Genomic DNA, 22,806 nt, shown 5'->3' with positions numbered 1-22,806 from the left:
ACAGATAACACTGAAGTTTCGTGTTGTTTCATTTATTTTATAAATAACAACATCTAAGGTGGGGTCTGCCAGTAGGGAAAATAATGTCCCTTTCCATGTTTTATGAACTGGGATAAATAGGGCCAGCACTTCTTTTAACATTTGGAGCTGTCAGCCTGGTTCCATAATAATCCCACCAACTTTGGTTCCCCTCATTATATTGAAGTTCCCACTACACAGATTTAGAGTTATATTAGGTTCCTTCAAAATAAATAAATGAATTATTATTATTCTTTAGTCTGGAATAGTTGTAGAACCATTTAAAAAAGCTCTACAATCCTCAAAATGTCTTGAAAGGGAAAAAGTAGTGAATAGTGAGTCTTTCTTAGAATTACCGTCCTGTCAAATCACTCCCAAGTTCAACATAACATTGTCAATGAAGGTCACATACAACCCCAGAACAATATCTAAGGATCTACTGGCTTAAATTATGTTGGTTCAATATAAGAATTCATGACTCCATGATCAGAAAAGCACTGGGTGAACTATTCCTATGTTCAGCCCTAAACTGCATAGAAATGTTGTGGTGGGATCTGAAATGAGCATTTGTTGCTAGAAAACCACAAAATATTATCGAGTTGAAGCAGTTTGCTATCTTGGAATGGCCAGAAATCCTACATAATGATATGATTACATTAAATTAAAATTAAGACAGGTAATGGACCTGCAACTAGTTACTGAATCTGAAGGGGGGGATTACATTTTCAATATTCTTTCAGCAAGACTTAGGCCCAGTACATTTTGTGAAATTGCTTAGCAATGTTTTCAATTTTTGTGAGTTTTTTGTGTGTGTGTATTTTAAATTTTACAACGTGAGTGTTTATTTTTGAGGGGGTTTTTTGACAGCATATTTTATAATGCATTTAATTTTTATATGTCACCTTTTGTCCTTCAATATGGTAGCTGAATAAAGTAAAATAAAAAGATGTCTATCTTTCTTTGGAAACTAAATGGAAGAATAGTGATTGGAATGACTAAGCAGGACCACTTCATCCTCTCTTCCATCTTTGCGAGGAAGGAAAAACAAAAAGAGCTTTAAGATAGTCAGATGATTCCAACTTGTGACAAGAATTTACTTACTCTCCTCTTACCATCCCCTTTTCTGGCTCTGATTTGTACAGATATAAATCTTTTTTTAAAAATTGTTGCCTTTGAAATCAGTACAACCCAGATAGTTGTTTGGGAATATAAATTCATACAGTTAGGGTTAGGGTTGGACATTTTTGTGTTTTTTTTATTTTAAAATTTGTTCATATAACAATAAAAAATAGAGAGAAAGACTTAAAATGCAATCAAATGTGACTTTGACAAATTCAAGCAACCTCAGATGTCTTCAACATTGCCAAATCTCGTTTGTACATTTTTCCTTCCTGTACATTTCTGCCTCTAGAAAGTGTTCCCATGTTATTTGCACCCCGTTTTCTTTTCCTAAATGACAGTCATCTTGCTAAAGACAGATTCTTGCTAATAGGATATTTTGTTTCAATTTCAATTTTATTTCAATCTTTTCTTTATTGGAAACTTAGAACAACATAAGCTGTTATTAAATACACTGGGTATAATTCTTTATACAAATTATAGTTCAGTCATTTTAGATATAAATCTAAATCTAGAATGGTCTAAAATAGAGGTTCCCCAACCCCCGGGCTGTGGCCCATTACTGGTCCATGAGCTGTTCGGAACCAGGCCGCAGAAGCGGCAGGCAAGTGCCTGCATCTGCCACTTGTGCAAACCGTGGGCAAGTATGTGTGTGCACGCTCCATTTATATGAGTGGCAGGCACACATGCTTGCCCATCAGTTTCATGAACCATTCCCCCCCTCCCCCAATCTGCAAAGCTGGAAAGATTGAGAAACTCTGATCTAAAAGAGGCTGGCTTTGCTAGAGAAGTGAAAGGAGACACTGATAGCATTGGTGCTTCTAAATCTTTTTGAAATAGATTCTGGTTCTAGCAAGCAAACAATATAAAATAATATAAAAATAAGAAAATATTGAAAAGAAATAAGAACCATCAAGCAATCTTCAGCTCATATTTTAAAAAATCTCTTTGTTTTCACTTTGCCTTTTGCAGAAATGCAGAGTCAGTCACGCTTGGATGGATCCCGACGAGGCACTGGGAAAGATTGTCCATTCTGTGGAAAATCCTTCAGATCTTCCCACCATCTCAAAGTTCACCTCCGTGTCCACACAGGTAAGAGTCAGGAGCGGCCACATGGGGTAAGTAAGTATGGAAATAGGTGGTAAGGTTCATTTGTCTACAACTTAACCTTTCACATTAAATCATCTTTTCCAATCTAAATGATGCTGTATTGAAACTGATCCTCTTGAAGGTATATTACAGGAAGACCATTTGTTTTAGACCACAAATTTCAGTGTCCAAGTTTGGTTAACAACACCGTTCCTTCCATTAGCATAACCAGAGCTGTCTTCAAGGACTACAATTGCTGAATTCCTGCTCTAAGATTCTTCACAGTTGTTGCAAGTTTATTTGCGTTCTCTCTATGCATATATGCAGTGATAAGAGTGAGGCCAAAAAGCAGTAGTTTTTAAGTACTTTTCTTCTCAATGGTTGTATTTACAGGGCCCAGAGGCAGTGGCAAGCAAATGAAAAATGCTGACAGCAAGTTAAGCTGCCTTGTTCATGGACCTCTTCACACTGAGCATCACCCAGACGGAAGTTACTATGCATTAGCCCAACTGAAATGTATACTGTTAAAATATTCTTGTTCATTCTAGTAAAGGTTTTACAAGAGAACTTCTGTAAAGATGTTTAGGTCTTTCTGCAGTCCTCACTTGTTTTATGGCAGGGTCCCTCTTAATCTCTTTAGGTACTTTTAAGGTAGTATTTCACTTTCCCCCTTTTCTACCTCACAGACTGTTATAAAGAGAAAAGATAATTCCCAAGTATGATGCTCTACTTTGAACAACAGAGACACACACCAGATGCACACACACATACATATACACATATCACACTATGGATTGTTTTTCTTTCCTTTGCTCATTAATTGCACAGAGAGGGTTTATGGTAAGACCTCTTCCATAAAATATTACAAAGAAGATATTCACTGTCTGAAAGCTGTAATACAGAAAGCTGGTTTTGTTCATGGTAAAAAATGTGATATTTTTATTCCTGTTTCATGGATGCGGAAAACTGAATCAGTCAGACACCTAAATGGAGTCTCTTGCCATATGTTGCAACCAACCAGAAAAGAAAATCACACCAAAGAAAAAGAGTTACACATCATTGCTGCGCCAATTAATTTCTCCCCTTTTTTTCCCTATAGGTGAGCGCCCATACAAGTGCCCTCACTGTGACTATGCCGGCACTCAGTCTGGCTCACTCAAATATCACCTGCAGCGCCACCACCGGGAGCAAAAGAATGCTGCTGCAGCTGCTGCTGCAGCAGCTGTAGCAACAATGGAACAATGCCACATGCCCCTGGCCCCTACTGCAGTCCCTGCCTTTCCCCCTACGCCGCTCACCAAGAGCCATGAGTCCTTCCTTCCTCTAGGTGGCGTGGGGGCAGCTCGGTCCCGCCAGTCCCGTCGCAAGTCACTGTTAAACGGGAAGGCTGACTTCCAGCCATTGGATCTGTCTCTACGTCCAGCCCTGGCAGGAGGAGCCCTCCACCGTTGCCAGTTTTGCCCCTTTGCCACCTCAGCTCCTGAGCTTATGGAGTTACACCTTCAAGTCCATCACAGCAGAAAAGCTCGTACCCGTCGCTGCTCTCACACAGCTCCTAAAGCCCAGTTGATGTTGGAGGAAGAAATGGTTGAGCTGAAAGAACCAGAATCCCCAAGCCCAAAGGGGGAGATTTCTAAGACACAGAGTTTCTGGTCCTCCGAAGATCAGGAAGACACTCGCTGTCTCAAGGTGCCTCAGGGGAAACCAAATTCTGAGGGAGCAATAATTGGCAGCCTTTCCTCTGAAGCTGCAATGAATCAGCAAGAATGGGAGAACCTATCACAAGACTCTGAGGAGGCAAAGCCTGAGAAGGAATTGTCTGGCCCACTGGCCCCAAAAGGACCACATCAGGAGGCTTCAAAGAAAGGCCAAGGTCTCATGGAATTACAGCTGGAGCCGGTACAGGCATGAGTCTACTCTGCATATATAAACCAGTTCCGAATCCGTTTAGCTGTCATATTGACTCTCAACCAAGGGGCCTGGGAATTGTAGCTCTGTTCTATCTATTGGATAATAATAATTCCAGATCTTTGAGAAGGACTTGATAGGCAGATAAAAATGCCAAATCCAGTCTAAACATCTGGCCGATTGTATGACAAAACCATAATTCATAATAAGAATGCATATAGAGCTACATTTCCCAAAGTTCATAGGCAGGGGCTTTGCAGAGCCCATAGCATAGTGGTAGAACACATGCTTTGCATGCAATCAAGTTCCATATTCAATATTTCCTTTCTATCTTCAAAATAAAAAAGTATCAGGGCCAGGAAAAGTCCCTGCCTGTGATCTTGACTGGAGGCTACCTCCTAGAACAGGCAGTAAGAGGCTAGATGGACCAATGTCTGCCTCAAGAAAAAAACAACTCTGTAAAGCAGAGAAAGCAGTTTCAGACCTGGTTACATGTGTAGTGTAGATTTGCAGACAGCTTGTGAGCGGTCACCTCACATACAACAGGGTCATGCAGCCATCTGCAAGAAGTTTTGGAGTAAGACGTAGTAGAGTTATCAACTATTTTTTGAAATAATTCTCTCTATTTTTAACAGCAACAAGACAAAACATAGCAAGATACAGGGATTACCTGCCAAGCAGCTAAACAACAGCACAAGAGCTCCAGGAGGACAAAAAAGACAAAACTACAACACAACCGAGTACTAACCCTGGAAGGTAAAAGCTGTAGCTGCAGTGGAACACTGGTTAAGGGCCAGGAAAAGCATGGCAAGGAGATTCAATTCATGCCTTGAGTTGATGGGGACAATTGCAGTTCGGCTGAATGGGATTATAATCCTCTGCACGATCAAGAAAGCTGTTTGCTGGGGGCTCCCAATTGCAAAAACAAAATACCACAATGAACACCCTGCAGAAGATCCTCATCCACACGAAGAAGACACGTTTAAAGGATATGCTGCTGGTACTGGTGTCCATGTCTCCTCTCCATGCACTGGATATTTGAAAGGGCTGCTGTAGCAGTTCTATTTAGTCAAACAGGGTTTGGAGGTGATTATCACTGGGGTATATTAGAGTTCAACCCCTTGTTTTCTCCTCAGTTTTGAGCTTGATGCTGCTTCTTTTAGGTGCCACCTTCTGAGACCTGGCCCCTTGGGCAATCCTCCTGTTGGGATCTGGAGGGTTGCTGGGCTTCATGGGGACAAGACTCCTGTAGTAGTTCTTGGAAGTTTTCTTTCTTTTTGTTTTTTTAAGGGGAGCATTTCTGCACTTGTAGCTTTTCTCACCATAGAGTTCATGTGGTGCGAGAAGCTGAGCTTGTCCAAATTCTCTATTCTCCAATTATTCATAACCCAGGAGCCCTGTCCCCATTACCCTGCCATATCTCCTAGAGGCAGGGCAGGCTTCACCAACCATTCTTGGCCCAAGGGGATTTCAAGCACCTGGTATGCGGCTTTGTCTCATAAAATCCAGGTGTTTCAATCTCTCATGTTCCCGTAGCAAGCTACCTGATGCCAGTATCTTATCTCCGTAGCGACCCAGCAACAGAGCTGTTTCTGTAGTGACCTGGCAGATCAGGGTACTTGACAACTTCTAGAGTTTTCTATTTTTTTATTGTTTTCTTGTAGAAAATTTGAAACTGGAAATAAAAATTACATTGAAAAATTATCTATAGCTTGTATGTGTCTGCATTTTAAAACAATGTCTTGAGCAGCCATAGATTGTTCTGTGAGAGGTGAATTGCAATTTCCTCAAATCTTCGTTTCTTAAAAAAGCCCTTCCCTTCCCTTGAAGGATTAAATCGAATTCCCTGAGAACTATAAACATAAGAAACTAGTACAACTGACCTTCCACTTCCACTTATTTTAGCTGCCTCATCTTTCTATTTGAGTTGCTGATCCTTTCTTTTCCCTTTTTTTTAATCCTCCCCCTTTTAAGCCTTTTTTTTTGTAAATCACACAAACAAGCACAAAATTTGCAGAGACATCTATGATGGAGGTGAGTGGCTGGGACAAATGAGGAAACCAGCATTTAGTATTGGAAAAGGAATGACAGGGAATGACATTGTTTGCTCCCATTGCCCAAAAAACTGCATGAGGCCAGCTGAAGCTTGACTCAAAGGGAATATTATTTTTTAATGCTGAATTACTAAATTCTCCTAATAATCTCTATGATATAACTTGCCAAAAAGTGGATGGGCAGTATTATCCACATTTTAAAAAACCAAACATCTGAAACAGCAAAAATCATTTTCCAATTCTGGTTCTGTAAACAGAATGCATTTCTTTAAATAGCAATATGCTGCTCTCTGTGTGGGCTTATAGGCAATGTTTTCAATTACATTCTTAAAGTCTGATTAAAAACAGATGGAAAATCTGGCCATAGAAACTCATTATTTGGCTCACTTAATACATCTAGCCATATTTCTGGGGAAAAAAATCACAGTTGTTTCAATGATCTCATTGAGCTAAGTCACAAACAGGATTGCCACATATGGCCAGCAAAAATCCAGGTAACAACTAGAGAAAGCAGGGGTATACAGCAATACCTCAATGCTAGTCGTTAATTGCTTCTGGGAGGTGCAATGAATACCAAAAATGAGTACTAAACATTTTTTTCCCATAAGGAATAATGTACCATAAATAAGTGTAATGCATTCCCAAATCAAAGACAATGCACATTTTTAAGGCAACATGTAAACAGGGTTGTATATTATTACTTTACATGAGAAATAAACCTAAAAATTAATAAACACTTAGATCAGGGGTGTCCAAACTACGGCCCGCGGGCCAACTGCGGCCCGCGGGTCAGTTTTTATTGGCCCGCAGCAAATTCTGAAAATATAATTGAATATGGCCCGCACATGGCGCTTGAGCTCAACTCTGTAAAACCGCGTTAGCATCCCCTGAACACGCTGGCCAGCCCTGCCCCCCCTTCCCCAAGCAGGGCAAGGTCAGGGCAGGGGCCCCACTCCCCTGTGCGGGACCCCCGGACCCCGCAAGCTCCTTACACAACCGCTCGGCCTGGGTCGGGTCTGCGCGCGGGGCGGGCGATTGGCGTTCCCACGCGGGCTCCACATGCTCGCTGGCTGGCTGGCTGGCGCGGCCCCCACCCACCCACCTACCCGCCCCCCACCCCACCCCACTCGGGCGGGCGTGCGTGCTTCAGCCGCCCGCATTAGGCTCCGTTACAGCCTGGCAACTCCCTCCCTGCGCAAAGCCGGAGCGGCTGCCAACGGCTCCATTAGCCGCGAAGCAGCAGCGAAGGCGAGCCGGTATCAGCCGCGGCTGAGTACCTGGCATCCCGCCTGCCTCCCGTGGGCCGCCTCCTCGCCCTTCGCCGGTGCCGGATGGGCAGAGGATGAGGAGAGATGGGCCAAGCTTGCGGGTACTCCATCCTCTGCCGGAGCCAGCAGTACCAGCCCGCCGCATCTGACCTGTGAGTTCGGCCGCGGGCATCCCTGCGCGGAGTTGGGAGACTTCGGGGGAATTGGAGGAAGGTGCAGAGGAGGAGGAGGAAGGGACGCCCGCAGGACCAAGACTGGGAGCAGCCTCGTCCGGAGGGGGTGGGTGGGAGCCGGCAGGGAGGAAGGGAGGCGGGTCGGAGCCTCCGCGAGCGAGGCGACTTAAGCAAGGCAAGGAAGGAGTTGGGGAGACGCGGCGTGGAAGAACAAAAGGATTTGCTGGAGGTGGGGATGGGGACTGAAGGGGGGTGGGCAGCGAGCCAGTCAAGAACGCGCCGCGCAAGAGGCAGCAAGGAAAAAAAGTTTTTCCGTAGGCAAAAAGATGACACGGGACGCGGATTGCCGCCTGGAGCTGTCACGTGGCCCAGGTGGCCAGGGACGCCTTCCCACGCAGACCAGGGTCGCTCTAAAGCGGCCTGGAGAGACCCACTTGGGCGCGCGGTCAAGAAAATCAAGAAAAAAAGTATTGTACGTTACTTCCTTTATCAATCACCTTGCTGACATTTGCAAAGAAAAGTATAATCAAAAAGTATAAAACAGTAGTCCGTAGTGCAATTTTGTGACTGGATCAATTGAGGTGCCACTGAAGGTGTCTTCTTACTCTTGGTCTACAGAAGCCACCTTCTGAGGTCACACCAGGGTCTCTGAACATGGGTTTTTGTAAGGCTGACACAGGGCTGATAGCGGGAAAACTCAGGCAAAATTGTCTTTGCGTGGTAAGCGGTTGTGTGACTGCAGAAAGTAACCCCCCCCCATTTCATATTCCTGTAAAACACAACGTCCACAGCTTGCAACAGGGTGGACGTAAAAGCCCGTCTTGACTCAGACACAGCAAATTGAGGATGTAGTTTGGCATCAGACTACATCAGACTGTGTTTGGTCCTACACAGAGTTCTTGATCTCTGTTAGAAATACACACAGTAATCATGTGTCAATATGTCACCTCTTGTGTGTGGCCCGGGCCACATGAATTTACTAGGCTTATATACTGTTTGTTGTCCAGCCGCATGCCTTTCTGAATAATTATATTTAAAAATATTACATTAAAATCAACATAACACAAACACACACGTACACAAACATAGAGATACACACGCATATATATAACTCACATACATATAGTATACTTAAGCCTAAACTGTGCATAGGGACTACCCAGACGGCTGAAAAAAGTGATTTCTGACAGGTTCTCACACTTTTGACCAGTCCTCACACTTTTGGCCGGGCATCCTTTATGCCCGTTGCGGGATTTTGTGCATAAGGACTACTCAGAGGGCTGAAAAGTTATTTTTGACCTGTCCTCACACTTTTGACTGGTCCTCACACCTACAACTATCTTTACATTTTGCACCCTATCTTGTAACCGTGGTGAAGAGAAGCAGTTGTGAAATGAGTGATATGGTTGTTAAAAATGCTGCAATGGGCATAAATGTGAGGATGGTCATAAGTGTGAGGACTGGTCAAAAATTACTTTTTTTAGCCCTCTGAGTAGTTTCTATGCCCATAGCCACATCCACTCAGTCACATGACCAGTTAGCCACGCCCACCAGTCACATGACCACCAAGCCACACCCCAAAATAAACCACGCCCACAGAACTGGTACGAAAAAAATTACTCCCCCCCCCCATTCAATGGTGTGGCCCGGGCCTTTGCTTATTTTTCTGTATTTGGCCCTCACCAAAAAAACTTTGGACACCCCTGACTTAGATTAAATAAAATAAAAACTTTACCTGTACTGATAAGGGGAATAAACATAAAATTAAAAAATACTCAAAATGACCATAACTGCAAGGGGATATTACACAGGGCAAGACCTACAATGTGATTAATGTGTTGCTCTTTGTTTTGGCTGGAAAGGATAGCGAGTCACAAGGCAACTGACACCAACAAGCTGTAGCTTGTGCGTTGAGTACCAAACAAACAATGAGCACAGGGACAAAATGTTCTTGTGAAAATGTGCGGAGTACCAAATTTGATAAGTTTCAAAGCAGTTAAGTACCAAGACTCTGCTGCCCCCAGGACTTTTTTTGCAGCTCTCATCTAGAACTCTAGTCATAAAGCACATTTTCTAAATCACAAAGATTATGTACAAATGTCATGCATGGCTCAAGCTACCCCAACTATATGAAATCTTAGCATAATAGAAGAACTGCAATCCTTTATTTGGAGTGACAATTGCGTCACTCCAAATAATGTTGGAGCCAACATCTCTAGAAAAGTTATGCTTGAACTACAATGAAGTTGTATCTTAAAAAGTGATAGCGCTGTAATTCCCTTTCCAGATGCCAAATGTGAAGCTATAAATGTTAGGGTTCCACCCTTATAACAAATATGAACCAGTTGCCAAGGTTCTGAATTTTAATTACATGACCATGGAGATGCTGCAACGGTTGTATATGTGAAAAACACTCGTTTCAGTGTCGTAAACTAAACTGTTGTAAGTCAAGGACTACCTATACTGTTTTTATGTCATTGCAGATCTACATATATCCCACCAATTTTCTAAGGAGCTCAGAGATACTATACCTCTGCCCGCTTAAATTTTTGTTCTCTCAGCAATGTGGAACAAAGTCTTAAAGCTTGCTGTGATCTAAAATAGAACAGAATAACAGAGTTGGAAGGGACCTTGGAGGTCTTATAGTCCAGCCCTCTGCTTCGGCAGGAAACCGTATACTATTTCAGACAAATGGTTGTCCAATCTCTTCTTTAAAACTTCCAGTTGGAGCATGCACAGTTGTTCCACTTATTAGTTGTTCTGTCAAGAAATTTCTCCTTAGTTCTAGGTTACTTCTCTCCTTGATTAGTTTCCACCCATTGCTTCTTGTCCTGCCCTCAGGTGCTTTGGAGAATAGCTTGATTCCCACTTCTTTGTGGCGGCCCCTGAGATATTGGAACACTTATCATGTCTCCCCAGTTCTTTTTTCATTAAATTAGACATACCCAATTCCAGAAAACGTTCTTAATATGTCAAAGGCAATACTGTAGCACGACTCTTCTTTTCCCATATCTTTCTCCAATTTATGCATTGCTAAAGAGAACTTTTCTTCATATATTCTGAACAACAATGCATTCCATGAATCTAAGTAAATGGTAAGGCCATTAGCCAGCCCTTATAAAATAATCATATTCAAACTTTTCAAGTTTCTACATTCTCTCAAACAGTAGGGAAGTATGGGTAAGGAGGAAATTAGGTGGGGGAATAATTCAACCAAATAAAATGAAAAGAAAAAATACGTAATCCTTCCTATTCCCCCTTCCCCCCCTAGTTGATAGTAACTTCTAGTTCAAGGAACTCTGCTAATTCAGTCAACTACATAGGTTAGCTTCTGTTAACTATGTTCCAACTATTTTAAACAAGCAAATGCTGTTCTGTTCATTTCATCAGGAGGGATTGTAAGGACAGTACCAACAATTCACCAATAACACAGAAATTGTTTTTCATCTGGGATAGAAATAGGTAACAGGAGTCAAATTTCACCTGATTTGAGATTCTATGTTCCAGATCAGCATAGCCCACGCTACCCTGCCAATCTGCTTTTTTTTTCTTGCCTTGAAGACAAAAATGACAGAATAAATGGGATATAGATAAGAATGCAACGTAACGTTAGCTTTAATAAATATGAACGTGGCATAGAAATTTCTATAAATATCAATAAACCCCAGAAAGTTCTGAGAGTTCATTTATCTGGTACCTTGGGGGAAGGTGGGGAATATATCGTTTTTTGTAAGTAGCAAAACTTGTATTATCTAAGCCCTTTGTATCCCCAATGAGTTAAATTTCCTTAACAATAATAGCCAATTATTGAGAAAAATCTCAGACCATCTTATACAAGCATCTTATCTAGAAAGATCTGGATGGACGGTGGGTACCCAATTGGCCAACGACTGTTGCACTTAGTGCAAAGGAAATAAATGCAAAGCACTGGGGCATCTTCCCTAGAACCGTCCAATCACATATAATTCTCCGAAAACAAAAGATTTGCAAAAAGTGGAGTAAGACGGAAGGGGTGGTCTTATCGCCTTCTCTGGATTCTAGGTGAATTTAGGACGCTTCACGTGGCCGGAGGAGAACTCGGGAGCCGAGATCCCGGGAGAATTAGGTAAGCCCAGGGAAATATTTCTTGGCTGGATCTTGATATATCTTAGCTTTCATTTTGGATTTTGTGGCGGGAACGACAGAATTTCTGCAGGATAAGGGTGAAGCAACTACTCGGATCCGGCGCGCAAGAGGTTCTTAGATGGGAGTGTGGGATTATTCATAGTCTTCTCCAAAAGCCGCGCCGTTGCCGGTCTTGAGCTGGCTCCAGTTCCAGGCAAGACCCGGAGGAGACAGGGGCCCAATTAAAGAGGCGGAGGGGCTCTTATTATCTCTTTTCCACTTCGCATCCAATCAATGCCGACATTTCAGGGTTTTAGAATGAATCGGATACCAAAAGAAAGCACAAATTAGTCTGAAATAGTTGGCGGGACTTTTCTCGAACTTATATGTAAAGGTGTAATACATATAAAGTTGGCTTTTTCATTATTATTAAATATTTTATAGCAACTTCCCAGTCGCACCAAGGTTTCTGAGAAAAAACATTCTTAAGAAAGCAAAACTGAAAATGCAAAACCGCAGCACAAGATTTCGCAAACAGTAATAATACTTGTAAATTATAAAGGAACATACCTTTTTAAAGATTTATATCATCATATTGGCGATTAATTGCAAATGATAAAACTATCTAACTTTGGAATAATTGGAGATATGTTTGGCTTGTTTTTGTTAAAGACCTTTGGGTTCTATCTGTTTATGGAGTGCCCTGGGTGCTTAATTTTATTTAAAACTTATTTTAACATAGTCTTGATAAGACTATTTTATTACATTTACATTAATGAAGCATCTCCTTTCCTCCCTCAGATTATTCTAGAAGCTTATATAATTATTTCTCAAATAATGTAATACTAAGGAAAAACTAGAGAGACACTTCAGTTCCCAACTACTACTTTCTCCCTGTATGTGGAAAAGGATTAGTAGATAATATTAAATATTTAAACATTTAAATATTTAATAGTTTGAGTATTTAAATTCAAACATTTCAAATTTCAGAATGGTTTGTATTACGGTATCAGCAAGGCAGCAAAACAAATGTTAAAAAATACATTATATTACTCATCTGCTAAGGACTTCTGTCTTGCAAAGTTCATCCACTTTGGTTCACTCTATAGAAAAGGAATCACATCAAGTCAGTGTTGGGTTTTCTCCACGATGATCTATCCCTTAACTGATCCTTCAGGTCTTCGAATATGGCACTCATTTCTGCTATAAACTTAGTCCATCCACTTAGTTGTTTATCATTCTTTTTCCTTCCACTTTTCCTACCATTAGATCCTTCTCCAATAACTAGCTCTTCACATAGTATATCCAAAGTATGATGATCTGCGACTGGTTATTCATGCCTCAACTAAGAACTTTGGATTGACTTTTTTGATCCATTTGTTGGTTCTCTTGGCTGTCCACAGTATTCTGAGGAGTTTTTTTCTGCAACAACAGTGATCATACTCCAATCTGTCCCAAAGGTGCTTTTTCAGGAGGCAATTGGACTTTGTTTTTTCTTGAAGACTTTCGCTTGTCATCCAGAAGGTTTCTTCAGTTCTCTTGGATGAGAAGCGAAATGTCTTCAAGGAAAAAAAAGTACAGTTGCCTCTTTAAAAAGTATCTTTGGAACAACCATAATCTTTGATGACTGAGAATCTCCATAGATATGCTCCACTCTTAGTTTCTTCTAAGTTCGACTTTTGCTTCCATAGAGTATCATGGAAAATACCATTTCCTATTCTATTTTGATCTCCAGTATATGGAGATCAAAATAGTAGAAATTATTTGCCATTTCAATATCTTCATTTTTAATTGACTGGACCAACTTTAAGCAGAACAGAGAAAGTTGGAAGCTGCAGTTAAGGGCCCATTTATCTGACTGTTCTCTTTTTATTTTCAAGTTCGTTTTCAGTCTAATGTCTTAGAGAGGAAAAATACTAATACGATTTCTGCAACAGAAAGAAAGTGAAAACTTTAAAATGCAGTCTAATTTATAGCCCAACTGCAACTCACAGCAGAGCCTATGTAGTGGCTAAGGTAGGTGGACTGCAAGATCCAGGTTCAAGTACATCTTCAACTAAGGAAATTCACAGGATGAATCTGGGCCATCTCTCTCCCAATTTTCTACACAGGATTATTGTAAGGAAAAATGTGTGTGTGTATGGGATGGGATATCCCTGAGCTCTTGAATGACCGGATATAAATTGTCTCAGGTATCATGCTCAGAAGAGAGAGATCCCGGGAGTTTAGCTGCAAACTCTATACCCCCGTAATACCTCATACCAAGCTCTATAATTTTTCCCCTGTTTAATCTTGTTTGATTCTCAGAAACTGCCTGGATGAGTCCCTGCAGTTTTTCTTGGCAAAGATTATCAGAAGTGGTTTGCCATTGCCTCCTTCCTAAGGTTGATAGAAAGTGACTGACTCAAAGTCACCCAGATGGCTTTGTGCTGAAGACGGGACTCAAACTCATTCCCATTTCTTCCCCAATTCCTAACCATTACACAAACTGACTCTCTTTTTAAACTTAAAGTTTATTTCGAATAGCCAAATATAAGACTTTGCTGCTGTATAAGGTACCAGTAAACAAAGGTGATTCATTACATTGTTTTTCCATTTAAAATTTATAGCAGAAAACCAGGATCAGCCAACAGTTTCAGCCACAATCAATACTGTCCAGTTTGCTAATCCATAGCCTGCTTTGCTTGTTTGTGATTTAGCAAGTGGCCTACACTTAAGCAACTGTGAAGTATTCTGTAAAATGTGGCTAAGCAAACCATGTGGTCTGACAGCATAGCTGCAGAAGAGATGCATCTGTTATAGATAAATAAAATAGAAGCAGATATTTAATACCATTATAGGGGATGGGGACCCTCTAACTCCTTGATCAAGCAAGGTGACATTCTAGTGACTTTTGCCACCAAGGATTCTGTCTCTTTCTGGTTACAAACATTGTATTTAGTGCAGATTAGTGGACTTTTTCTATACTGCTATAATTGTCTGATTGCTGTAGAATCAGTAGCAGTTATCTTCAATTCTATCCTTACAAGCAAATGATAAAACTAATTTCTAAAAGACAATCTGGTTTCATTGACCTTATGGGATATTTAATTATGGTCAGACAATAGAATTTTGTTGAGAGAATGAGATCAATGTGCCTATAGTTAAATATTTCCTCCTAAACTTTTCCTGAATTGTCTCAAGCAGGCATCTGAACATCCTTACCTTATGGAGTGAGTATCCTGTGTGCACCTAAGATTGCTTGGCCTGTACTTGGCTTTGGGAAGAAATGGCTGCTCTTGAATCAGCATTTGGTGAAGAAGCTATGGCTGACATTAATCCTTACTTGGATAGAGAGAACTTGGCAGCAACAGGTGAGAAAGAGGAATCCACCAAAACATCTTAAAATATAGTTTGATTGGGATTCCGAGTTAAAGAAACTGTGTGAAAGGGTTGGACTAGGAGATGCCAAGGTCATGTCTGCCCTTGGCCCAGCCTACCTTACAGGGTTGTAATGAGAAAAAGTGGGAGGAGGGAACACTTGGTATGCTGCCTTGAATTCCTGAACAAAAGACAGGATATAAAATTAACAAAAATGCTGCGTTCTTTCAAGACTTAGTTTGGATCAGAAACATTGATATTTATTTATATAAAAAGAATACATACAGAGACATACTACATCCTGTTATCTCAGGATATATTACAGTGCTTGACCTAATACTAGAACATTCATATTTCTTTAGGAAATGATTGAATGGATTATAAAGTATAATAGAAACATGCAAATTAACTAATATTAAACACAACGTAAAAATGTATTGCATGAAAAAGCCTGTGAAAATAACATTCGTTTTGAACCCAATGTTTAACTGCACCAAGGGTGTCTATTGCTATGAATTACCTAATTTGGGTCCTGCCATGAAAAAAACTAAGCTGGTTACAGGGATTAAAGAGTCTTCTGAAAGGATCTATAAAACTGGTTTAGGGATGTCATTTCAACTTGAAACGGACTGTACACAAGGAGTTTGGGCTTATCCTTAGTGGGTGTCAAAAAGTCAAGATGGTATTTACAAAAGTCACAATGGGCCTTGAAGCTTCATTTTTTTTAACATGTAGAAAACAAAGAAAAGGCAGTACTTTGACTGCAAGGTTACAGGTACCATTGGTTTTTTCTGGATATCATCTATGGTTGCCTTAACTCTTAACTATATTATGCTAGTCTTCATGCAACTTTGCTGAAATTTTGAATGGGTCTCGAAAGTGAACTAACTGGGGAAATGTCTTACTCTTTTCATGTATATGCATAATTTTATATTCATATATTAAATATATGAATAATACAGTTACACAATAACATGAGCTTTGCTAGGGATCTAAAATTTTGAGTAACTATTGTACTATTGTACATAAAGTGTCTACTTTGAACGGTTCTTTCAACCAATTTTATTTTTCATTTGCTTGGTGTCATTGGTCAAAGGAAAAAGAGCATTATTGTAATGATGATTATCAAGCAATGCGATTGGGAGAGATGGTGTCCTTCTCCTTTTTCCCCTTAGTGATGATCTTTACCTGAAAAAGGACATCCTGTATTTCAATGGTACTCATATCGCTGATACAGATAGTCCTCAATTGATGATAACAAGTGGAACCAAGTTTTTTGTTATTAATCAAGTAGTTGTATTATGATTAGAAGTTGGGTCTATTTGATTATTAGATAAGGTATTTCCTTACCTGGAATACTTGATTATTTAATTTAGTATTTTTATTAAATAAGGATGGGAAGCTTATAACTATTTGTAGACCCGTTACGTAAGAGGAGGAGAATGTATACATTTTTAAAAATTTACTTTTTTACCTCCAGCTAGGGTGGATTTTTTATACTTAATGTTAAGATTTATTTGACATTTGGTACTCCCTCCCTTTTTGTACGTAAGAAATTTTTTTGGGGTTGTTAGTGTTGGATGTTTATTTTTCTATTTTTCTGTTTTGTATTTTATTTTTGTTGATAAAAGAAAATATGTTTTTTAAAAAAGAAAAAAAATGAAGCAATTGTTGAGTCATGTCCAATTCTTGACCTTGCCAGGGTTGTTAAGTGAATCATTGCAGTTGTTAAGTAACTCACATAGTTAAGGAAATCCGGCTTCCTTCATTGACTTTGTTTGCTGGAAGCCATCTTGGAATGTTGCAAATGACAGTCACATGACCCTGGGACTCTTCAATTATCATAAATACATGCTAGTTGCCAAGTACAGGAATTTGGTCACATGACCCTGGGGAGGCTGTGACAGTTGTAAATGCAAAGACCAGTCATAAGTCACTCTTTTTCAGTGCCATTGTAACTTTGAATGGTCACTTAAATGGCTGTAATTTGAAGATTACCTGTATAACATCATTATAATATGGCTGGTTTTGCACATTCCACCCAGCTATATTTCAAGTATGGTTTTGTAAATAAATATGTATTGGCTGATTGTACATAGCAGAAACCCATGTGTTCAGAGTTTTTCTCCCCATGTTGAGGGCCACCCTTAAAAGATGTTTTCCAGAACATTTGAAATTGGAAAGGTTTCCTATGGAAATTAGCGTGCTTTTAATTCACATACTGGTTTCAGTATCTGTTCAATATCTATTGCAGAAATAATGAACCTACATTATTTGATTGTGGAAAAAATGCATCTAGTCTTTTAAAGCTTCAACCTTGCATTTAAAAAACTGAAACTTTTCATGTCAGATTAAAATTTTACTTTTATTAAATTTGGGCAATAGGCAGTAAAATTTTAGCTTCTCAAGTTTTTAGAAAAATCATCTAAAAAGCAAATTATCATACAGGTTTGAAATTGCCAAGCTTTTCTGTGGTTGAAAAATGTTCAGTTCACATCTTGAGTTACATAGTTTATTATGTGGGGGGTTGTGATATGTTTCTCCAAGGAGAACTCCAAATGGTAGAGGCAGAACCAAAAGCTCAATTTGATTTCAAATGATTTCCATTTCCATTTATATTAAATAAAGTAATTGTAATTATTTTCCAAAAATCTGGAGAATCTATTTCATCATGTAATCTCTGTCAATGTTAAAAAATTACAATGAAAGTCTCCATGGTTGACACCCAAGATCTTTGAGAACCACATACATCCCTGTGGTGTCAAATTGTACTCTTCTGACTTAAAAATAACAATGGCTGAGTTCAGATACCATGCTGAAACAAAACTGCACAATCACATAATGGCTTAATGCAGTTCATAAATTCAATTGACATGTCCCACAAGCCAAAGAACTGAACATAATTTAGGATCTTGAGGAATAATAATGCAACACCTATGGTTATGAAAAAATCCAGATTTGGTTGCTGGGAATTCTACCATTTGGCAGTTCTCTTATTAGGCAGGCCATAATAGCATCTACCTATTTGTCCTTTGCAGAATGCTCAGAATTCCAGTTTAATACCAACTCTTTAACAGGACAAAGTCAGTTATGCATCTTGGAGCCTCATATTACTGAAATTATTGGTGAGTCACTGGCTAATATATATCCAAAGAAAATAGATAAAACTCTCAGTGGATGAGAAATGATCTGTACTTATCAACTACACTGGGAGCATGTGTCTTACATGGATAGGACACTGGCTTGATGAGCAGCAAGCTCATGTTCAAGACCCAAGTAATGCCGTGGGATGGGGTGAACTCCTGTCCTTCACTCCAGCTACTGAAGGGGATGTGAAAGGAATCCCCCCAACTGGGCATCCCCCACGCAACAGTGATGTCACTGGCTAATCCTTTCCATTCGGAATCGCCTTGTGGACTCCAATACAAGTGCAATGCGACCAATTGCACCTTTTTAGGACTGGTTTTTTCCTCTTAATCCTAATTATATATCCATAGCCTGAAATGTTTAAAAGCCTAGGTACATATTTGGAGAGCTCTTTATTAAAATATGGTTTTATTATATCCAGTCTATTAAAAATGGAGTTTGCCTAACAATCCAACTTGCAGGTTTAGACTAAGGCAAGCTATAATGTCAAAAGGAGAAAAAAAACCCAGGCTGCAGCTTATCTCCCTGGTTTTTACATACAGGATAATTTTGAAGAAACATTCAGAGAATCATATTGCAATGATTCTGGCCAAGGAGCTATACCTTATGCTTGCTTGATTGTATAATTTGATACTTGAGATTGATGTTATCCCAATTTCCTTGTCATTCTATTGGATGCCGGCGGTCCCAACATTTCAATTACCAAAATAACTATTTTTCCCAAATCATGAAATCACTAAATCTCTACAATCTCATATGATAAGTGTTTTAACATATCAAGCTTTTATAGATGCACATAAACAAAGTTTGGCAAGCTTACTTGCCAGAGCAAATTTTCCAAATGTAAGGAATGAAGTAAATGTTTGTTTCTCCTACAATTAAAGTACATATTTAAAATATAAGGGTCAGTTTTGCCTGCCATGCTCCAAAAAGGCCCCAAGTATTATTTTCAATGTTTTTAATTTTGGCAGATAATGAAGGTTTGGTGACTGATCCGTTGACAACTGCTGAGAAAGTAGCATTGGAGGATTCAGTAAAGACAGAAGCAGTTCGGGAGTATTCGTGGCAGTCAGACAAAGTTGTGACTAGTCTTTCAGTACCCCACCAGGATGAGAACCTCTCTGTAAAAGATGAAGAAGCAAAAAGACAAAGCTCAAAACAAATTAATTATCACAACAATCAAAACAAAAATCTGTACTTTTGTGAAAGGCTTAAGAAGGACTTTCAGCAACCATCTCTATTTGCCCAACATAAAAATATGTTCTGTGCAAGTAAAGTGCCCATGCAGAGCAAGCAACATAATTGCGAGCAACTGCAAATATGCAACCCATTGGTACCAGACCAGAACAGCCAAACTAAAAATTGTTTAATAGGTGATCAATGTGGAAAAAATAACCAAAGTCTATCTCATCTTTTCCAATATAAAAATGTGTTTCCAAATGAAAAGTCAGCTTGGCAGCATCAAAACTCCCAATCAGAAGCAAGCAGTCTGATATCAGAAGCATGCTATCGAAGCACATTTGTACCTGTTCCTCTTCAAGAAGGGAATATAATAGAAAATGATGACGAAGCAGTTGGTCCAAATCCAATACAAGTGACAGACCAGAGAACTGAGACTAAAAATCTGCATATTTGTGACCAGTGTGGAAAAGAATACCAGTGGCTTTCTGAGCTTATCCAGCATCAGCTACTATTTTTTGGAGGAGAAGCAGATAGATGCCAGCTTCATATGGAAGGTAGAAATCCAAGTCATTTGGCACCTGTCCCTATTCTCTTCCAAGAAAAAAGTATGTGTGCAACCTCTTGGGAACCTTTTCAACAACAGTCAGGGAATCATAACACTCATGCCAAGATGCGGTCCTCTCTACTCAAATGGCATACACTGCCTAGGGAAGAACCGACTAGACAGACTGAGCCAAAAATAAATAAATCTAGTACCTTGTCATTTGTCCCCCATGTGAGAGGAAACGTGTTTGCAGACTCTTGTGAAATATCTAATCTAAACTCAAAAATCCCCATAGAACAAAAGAACTATGATAAGAATCTGTACACTTGTAATTGTGATAGGAACGATTTCCAGTGTCATTGTTTGTTGGCCAAACAGCATCTACATGTTCCCATGGGAGGTGAAGCAGACGCACAGGACCAATTTAAAATACAAGCAGGCAATTTAAGTGAATTTCAAATGGAAAGTAAAGTTATAGAATCCTCTGAAACAGTTCAACCTCAATCAAATCTCAAAACAAACCAAGATTTCTATATTAAGAGTCTGAGAATATATAAGGAATGTGGGAAGGATTTCCGATGGTCCTCTGCCCTGCCTCAACATCAAGTTGTGCACTCTGGGAAAGTTAATGGGAAACAATGCCCATCAAAGGTAGATGATCAAAATGATTCATCACCTGGTCTCATGGATTTTGACCAACCTTCCCATCTGAAGACAAATCAATTGACTGAGAAAAACAAACACTATGCATGTGGTCACTGTGGTAAAAGCTTCAAGTGGCCTTCTGACCTTGCTCGACATAAACATGTTCATTCTAGAAAAGAATTAATGAGAGGCAAGGACACCAAACCCAACAAATCTTATACCTGTGATCAGTGTGGAAAACATTTCTATTGGCCTTTCCATCTTGCCCAACATAAACACACTCATTCTAGAAGTAAATTAATGAGAGGCACCAAGTTCAAATCCTGTATTTGTGGTCACTGTGGAAAGAGTTATCATTGGCCTTCTCAACTTGCCCGACATGTACAGACTCATTTTAGAACAAAACTAATAAAAAGCAAGTGCACCAAGCTCAAAAAATCATATATCTGTGGTCAGTGTGGAAAAAATTTCCAGTGGCTTGAGCTTGCCCAACATAAATGCACTAATTCTAGAAAAAAATTATGGAGGGGCAAGGGCACCAAACTCAACAAATACTACACACGTAGCCAATATGAAAGAAGCTTTCGGTCACTTCCTCAACTTGCCCAACTTGAACACACTCATTCTAGAAGTAAATTAGTGAGCAGCAAGTGCGCCAAACTCAACAAATCCTGTATTTGTGATCAATGTGGAAGAGGCTTCATGTATCCTTCTGATCTTGCCCAACATGAACGTACTCATTCTAGAAAAAAAATACTGAGAGGCAAGTGCACCAAACTCAAGAAATACTACACATGTAGTCAACATAGAAAGAGTTTCCAAGGGCCTTCTCAACTTGCCGAACATGAACACACTCATTCCAGAATTAAATTAGTGAGAGGTCAGTACACCAAACTCAAAAAATCCTGTATCTGTGATCAGTGTGGAAAAGGCTTCAAATGGCCTTCTGACCTTGCCCGACATAAACAGACTCATTCTAGGAAAAAAATACTGAGGGACAAGGGCAGCAAACTCCACAAATACTACACACGTAGTCAATGTGAAAAGAGCTTCCAGTGGCCGCCTCAATCAGCCCAACATGAACACACTCGTTCAAGAAGTAAATTAGTGAGAGGCAAGTGCAGCAAGCTCAAGCTCATTAAGTCTTGTGTCTGTGATCAGTGTGGAAAAGGCTTCAAATGGCCTTCTGATCTTGCCCGACATGAACAGACTCATTCTAGAAAAAAAATACTGAGGGACAAAGGCACCAAACTCTACAAATACTACACACGTAGTCAATGTGAAAAGAGTTTCCAGTGGCCGCCTCAATCTGCCCAACATGAACACACTCGTTCAAGAAGTAAATTAGTGAGAGGCAAGTGCAGCAAGCTCATTAAGTCCTTTATCTGTGATCAGTGTGGAAAAGGTTTCAAATGGCCTTCTGACCTTGCCCGACATGAACGCACTCATTCTAGAAAAAAAAAAATACTGAGGCAAATGCATCAAACTCAATAAATACTACACATGTAGTCAACGCTGAAAGAGTTTCCAGTAGCGTTCTCAACTTACTAACATGAACAAATTCATTCAAGATGTAAATTAGTGAGAGACAAGTGTACCGTGCTCAACAAATCCTGTATCTGATCAGTGTGGGAAAGGGTTCCCATGGCCTTCCAACCTTGCCTGACATGAATGCACTCAGTCTAGAAAATAATTACTGAGAGACAAATACATCATTCAACACAACACATTTTTAATCAAAGGTTTATAATGAAAGTGAAAAAGGTTTCCAGTGGCCCTCTGACCTTGCCTGACATGAACACACTCATTTTAGAGAAATGTCACAGAGAAATAAAGGCATGAAGCTTCAAAAGCTGTTTGCATGTACTGGGTGTGGAAAGAACTTCCAGGGGTTTGTTCAACTTTAGTTCTCCTAGTTCAACTTTAATGCTCTCATTCTGGGAAAATAATGACTAGAAGCAAATGCACCAGCTCAGGAAGATGCACATCTATTGTGAAAGTGGAAAAAGCTTTCAGTGTTCAGTTGAACATCAGTGTGTTCCTTCCAGAAAAAAGATTAAGGCAGAAATGTGTCACTCAAGAAATTACACAGTATAGTTAACAACTACATTGGGAAACTCATGAGGTAGCCTAACCTTGTCTAGCATATCCATGTTTATTCCAAAATAAAATTAATGAAAAGCAAATGTACCAAA

The 22,806-nt window shown here is 39.8% G+C and overlaps 2 protein-coding genes across 9 annotated transcripts in view; both read left to right on the top strand.

The window, feature by feature from the left end:
- ZNF219 (zinc finger protein 219) overlaps positions 1–5,838 on the top strand; it is a 26,537-nt gene extending 20,699 nt beyond the window's left edge. For 2 of the 3 annotated variants that reach the window (XM_058180892.1, XM_058180891.1), the window contains exons 4-6: positions 2,110–2,229; positions 3,326–4,131; positions 4,770–5,838. In XM_058180892.1, coding sequence (XP_058036875.1) covers positions 2,110–2,229; positions 3,326–4,131; positions 4,770–4,787 — 944 coding nt within the window. In that variant the 3' untranslated portion in view covers positions 4,788–5,838. The remainder of the gene's footprint in view (positions 1–2,109; positions 2,230–3,325; positions 4,132–4,769) is intronic. The other variant, XM_058180893.1, reaches the window with a different exon arrangement.
- LOC131197167 (zinc finger protein 594-like) lies at positions 4,770–22,806 on the top strand. 6 transcript variants are annotated; one of them, XM_058180879.1, is made up of 5 exons: positions 4,822–4,890; positions 11,671–11,734; positions 14,920–15,086; positions 18,132–18,218; positions 19,212–22,806. In XM_058180879.1, the coding sequence occupies exons 3-5, from the start codon at positions 15,002–15,004 to the stop codon at positions 22,103–22,105; spliced, it is 3,066 nt and encodes a 1,021-aa protein (XP_058036862.1). In that variant the 5' UTR covers positions 4,822–4,890; positions 11,671–11,734; positions 14,920–15,001; the 3' UTR covers positions 22,106–22,806. The 6 variants fall into 6 exon arrangements, with proteins under 6 accessions (XP_058036863.1, XP_058036862.1, XP_058036859.1 ...); XM_058180875.1 differs by lacking the exon at positions 4,822–4,890 and adding an exon at positions 5,085–5,220; XM_058180877.1 differs by lacking the exon at positions 4,822–4,890 and adding an exon at positions 5,085–5,220 and having other exon boundaries at positions 14,917–15,086.

This window comes from Ahaetulla prasina, chromosome 4, assembly GCF_028640845.1.
Source record: "Ahaetulla prasina isolate Xishuangbanna chromosome 4, ASM2864084v1, whole genome shotgun sequence".
Taxonomy (NCBI): domain Eukaryota; kingdom Metazoa; phylum Chordata; class Lepidosauria; order Squamata; family Colubridae; genus Ahaetulla; species Ahaetulla prasina.
This window is presented reverse-complemented; position numbering and strand designations above follow the sequence as displayed.

Coding starts and splice junctions, on each gene's coding strand:
- LOC131197167 (XM_058180880.1), top strand. CDS start 15,002: ATGGCTGCTCTTGAATCAGCATTTGGTGAAGAAGCTATGGCTGACATT. Junction 15,087..18,131: donor AGAGAACTTGGCAGCAACAG/GTGAGAAAGAGG, acceptor TGTCCTTTGCAG/AATGCTCAGAATTCCAGTTT. Junction 18,219..19,211: donor TCATATTACTGAAATTATTG/GTGAGTCACTGG, acceptor TAATTTTGGCAG/ATAATGAAGGTTTGGTGACT.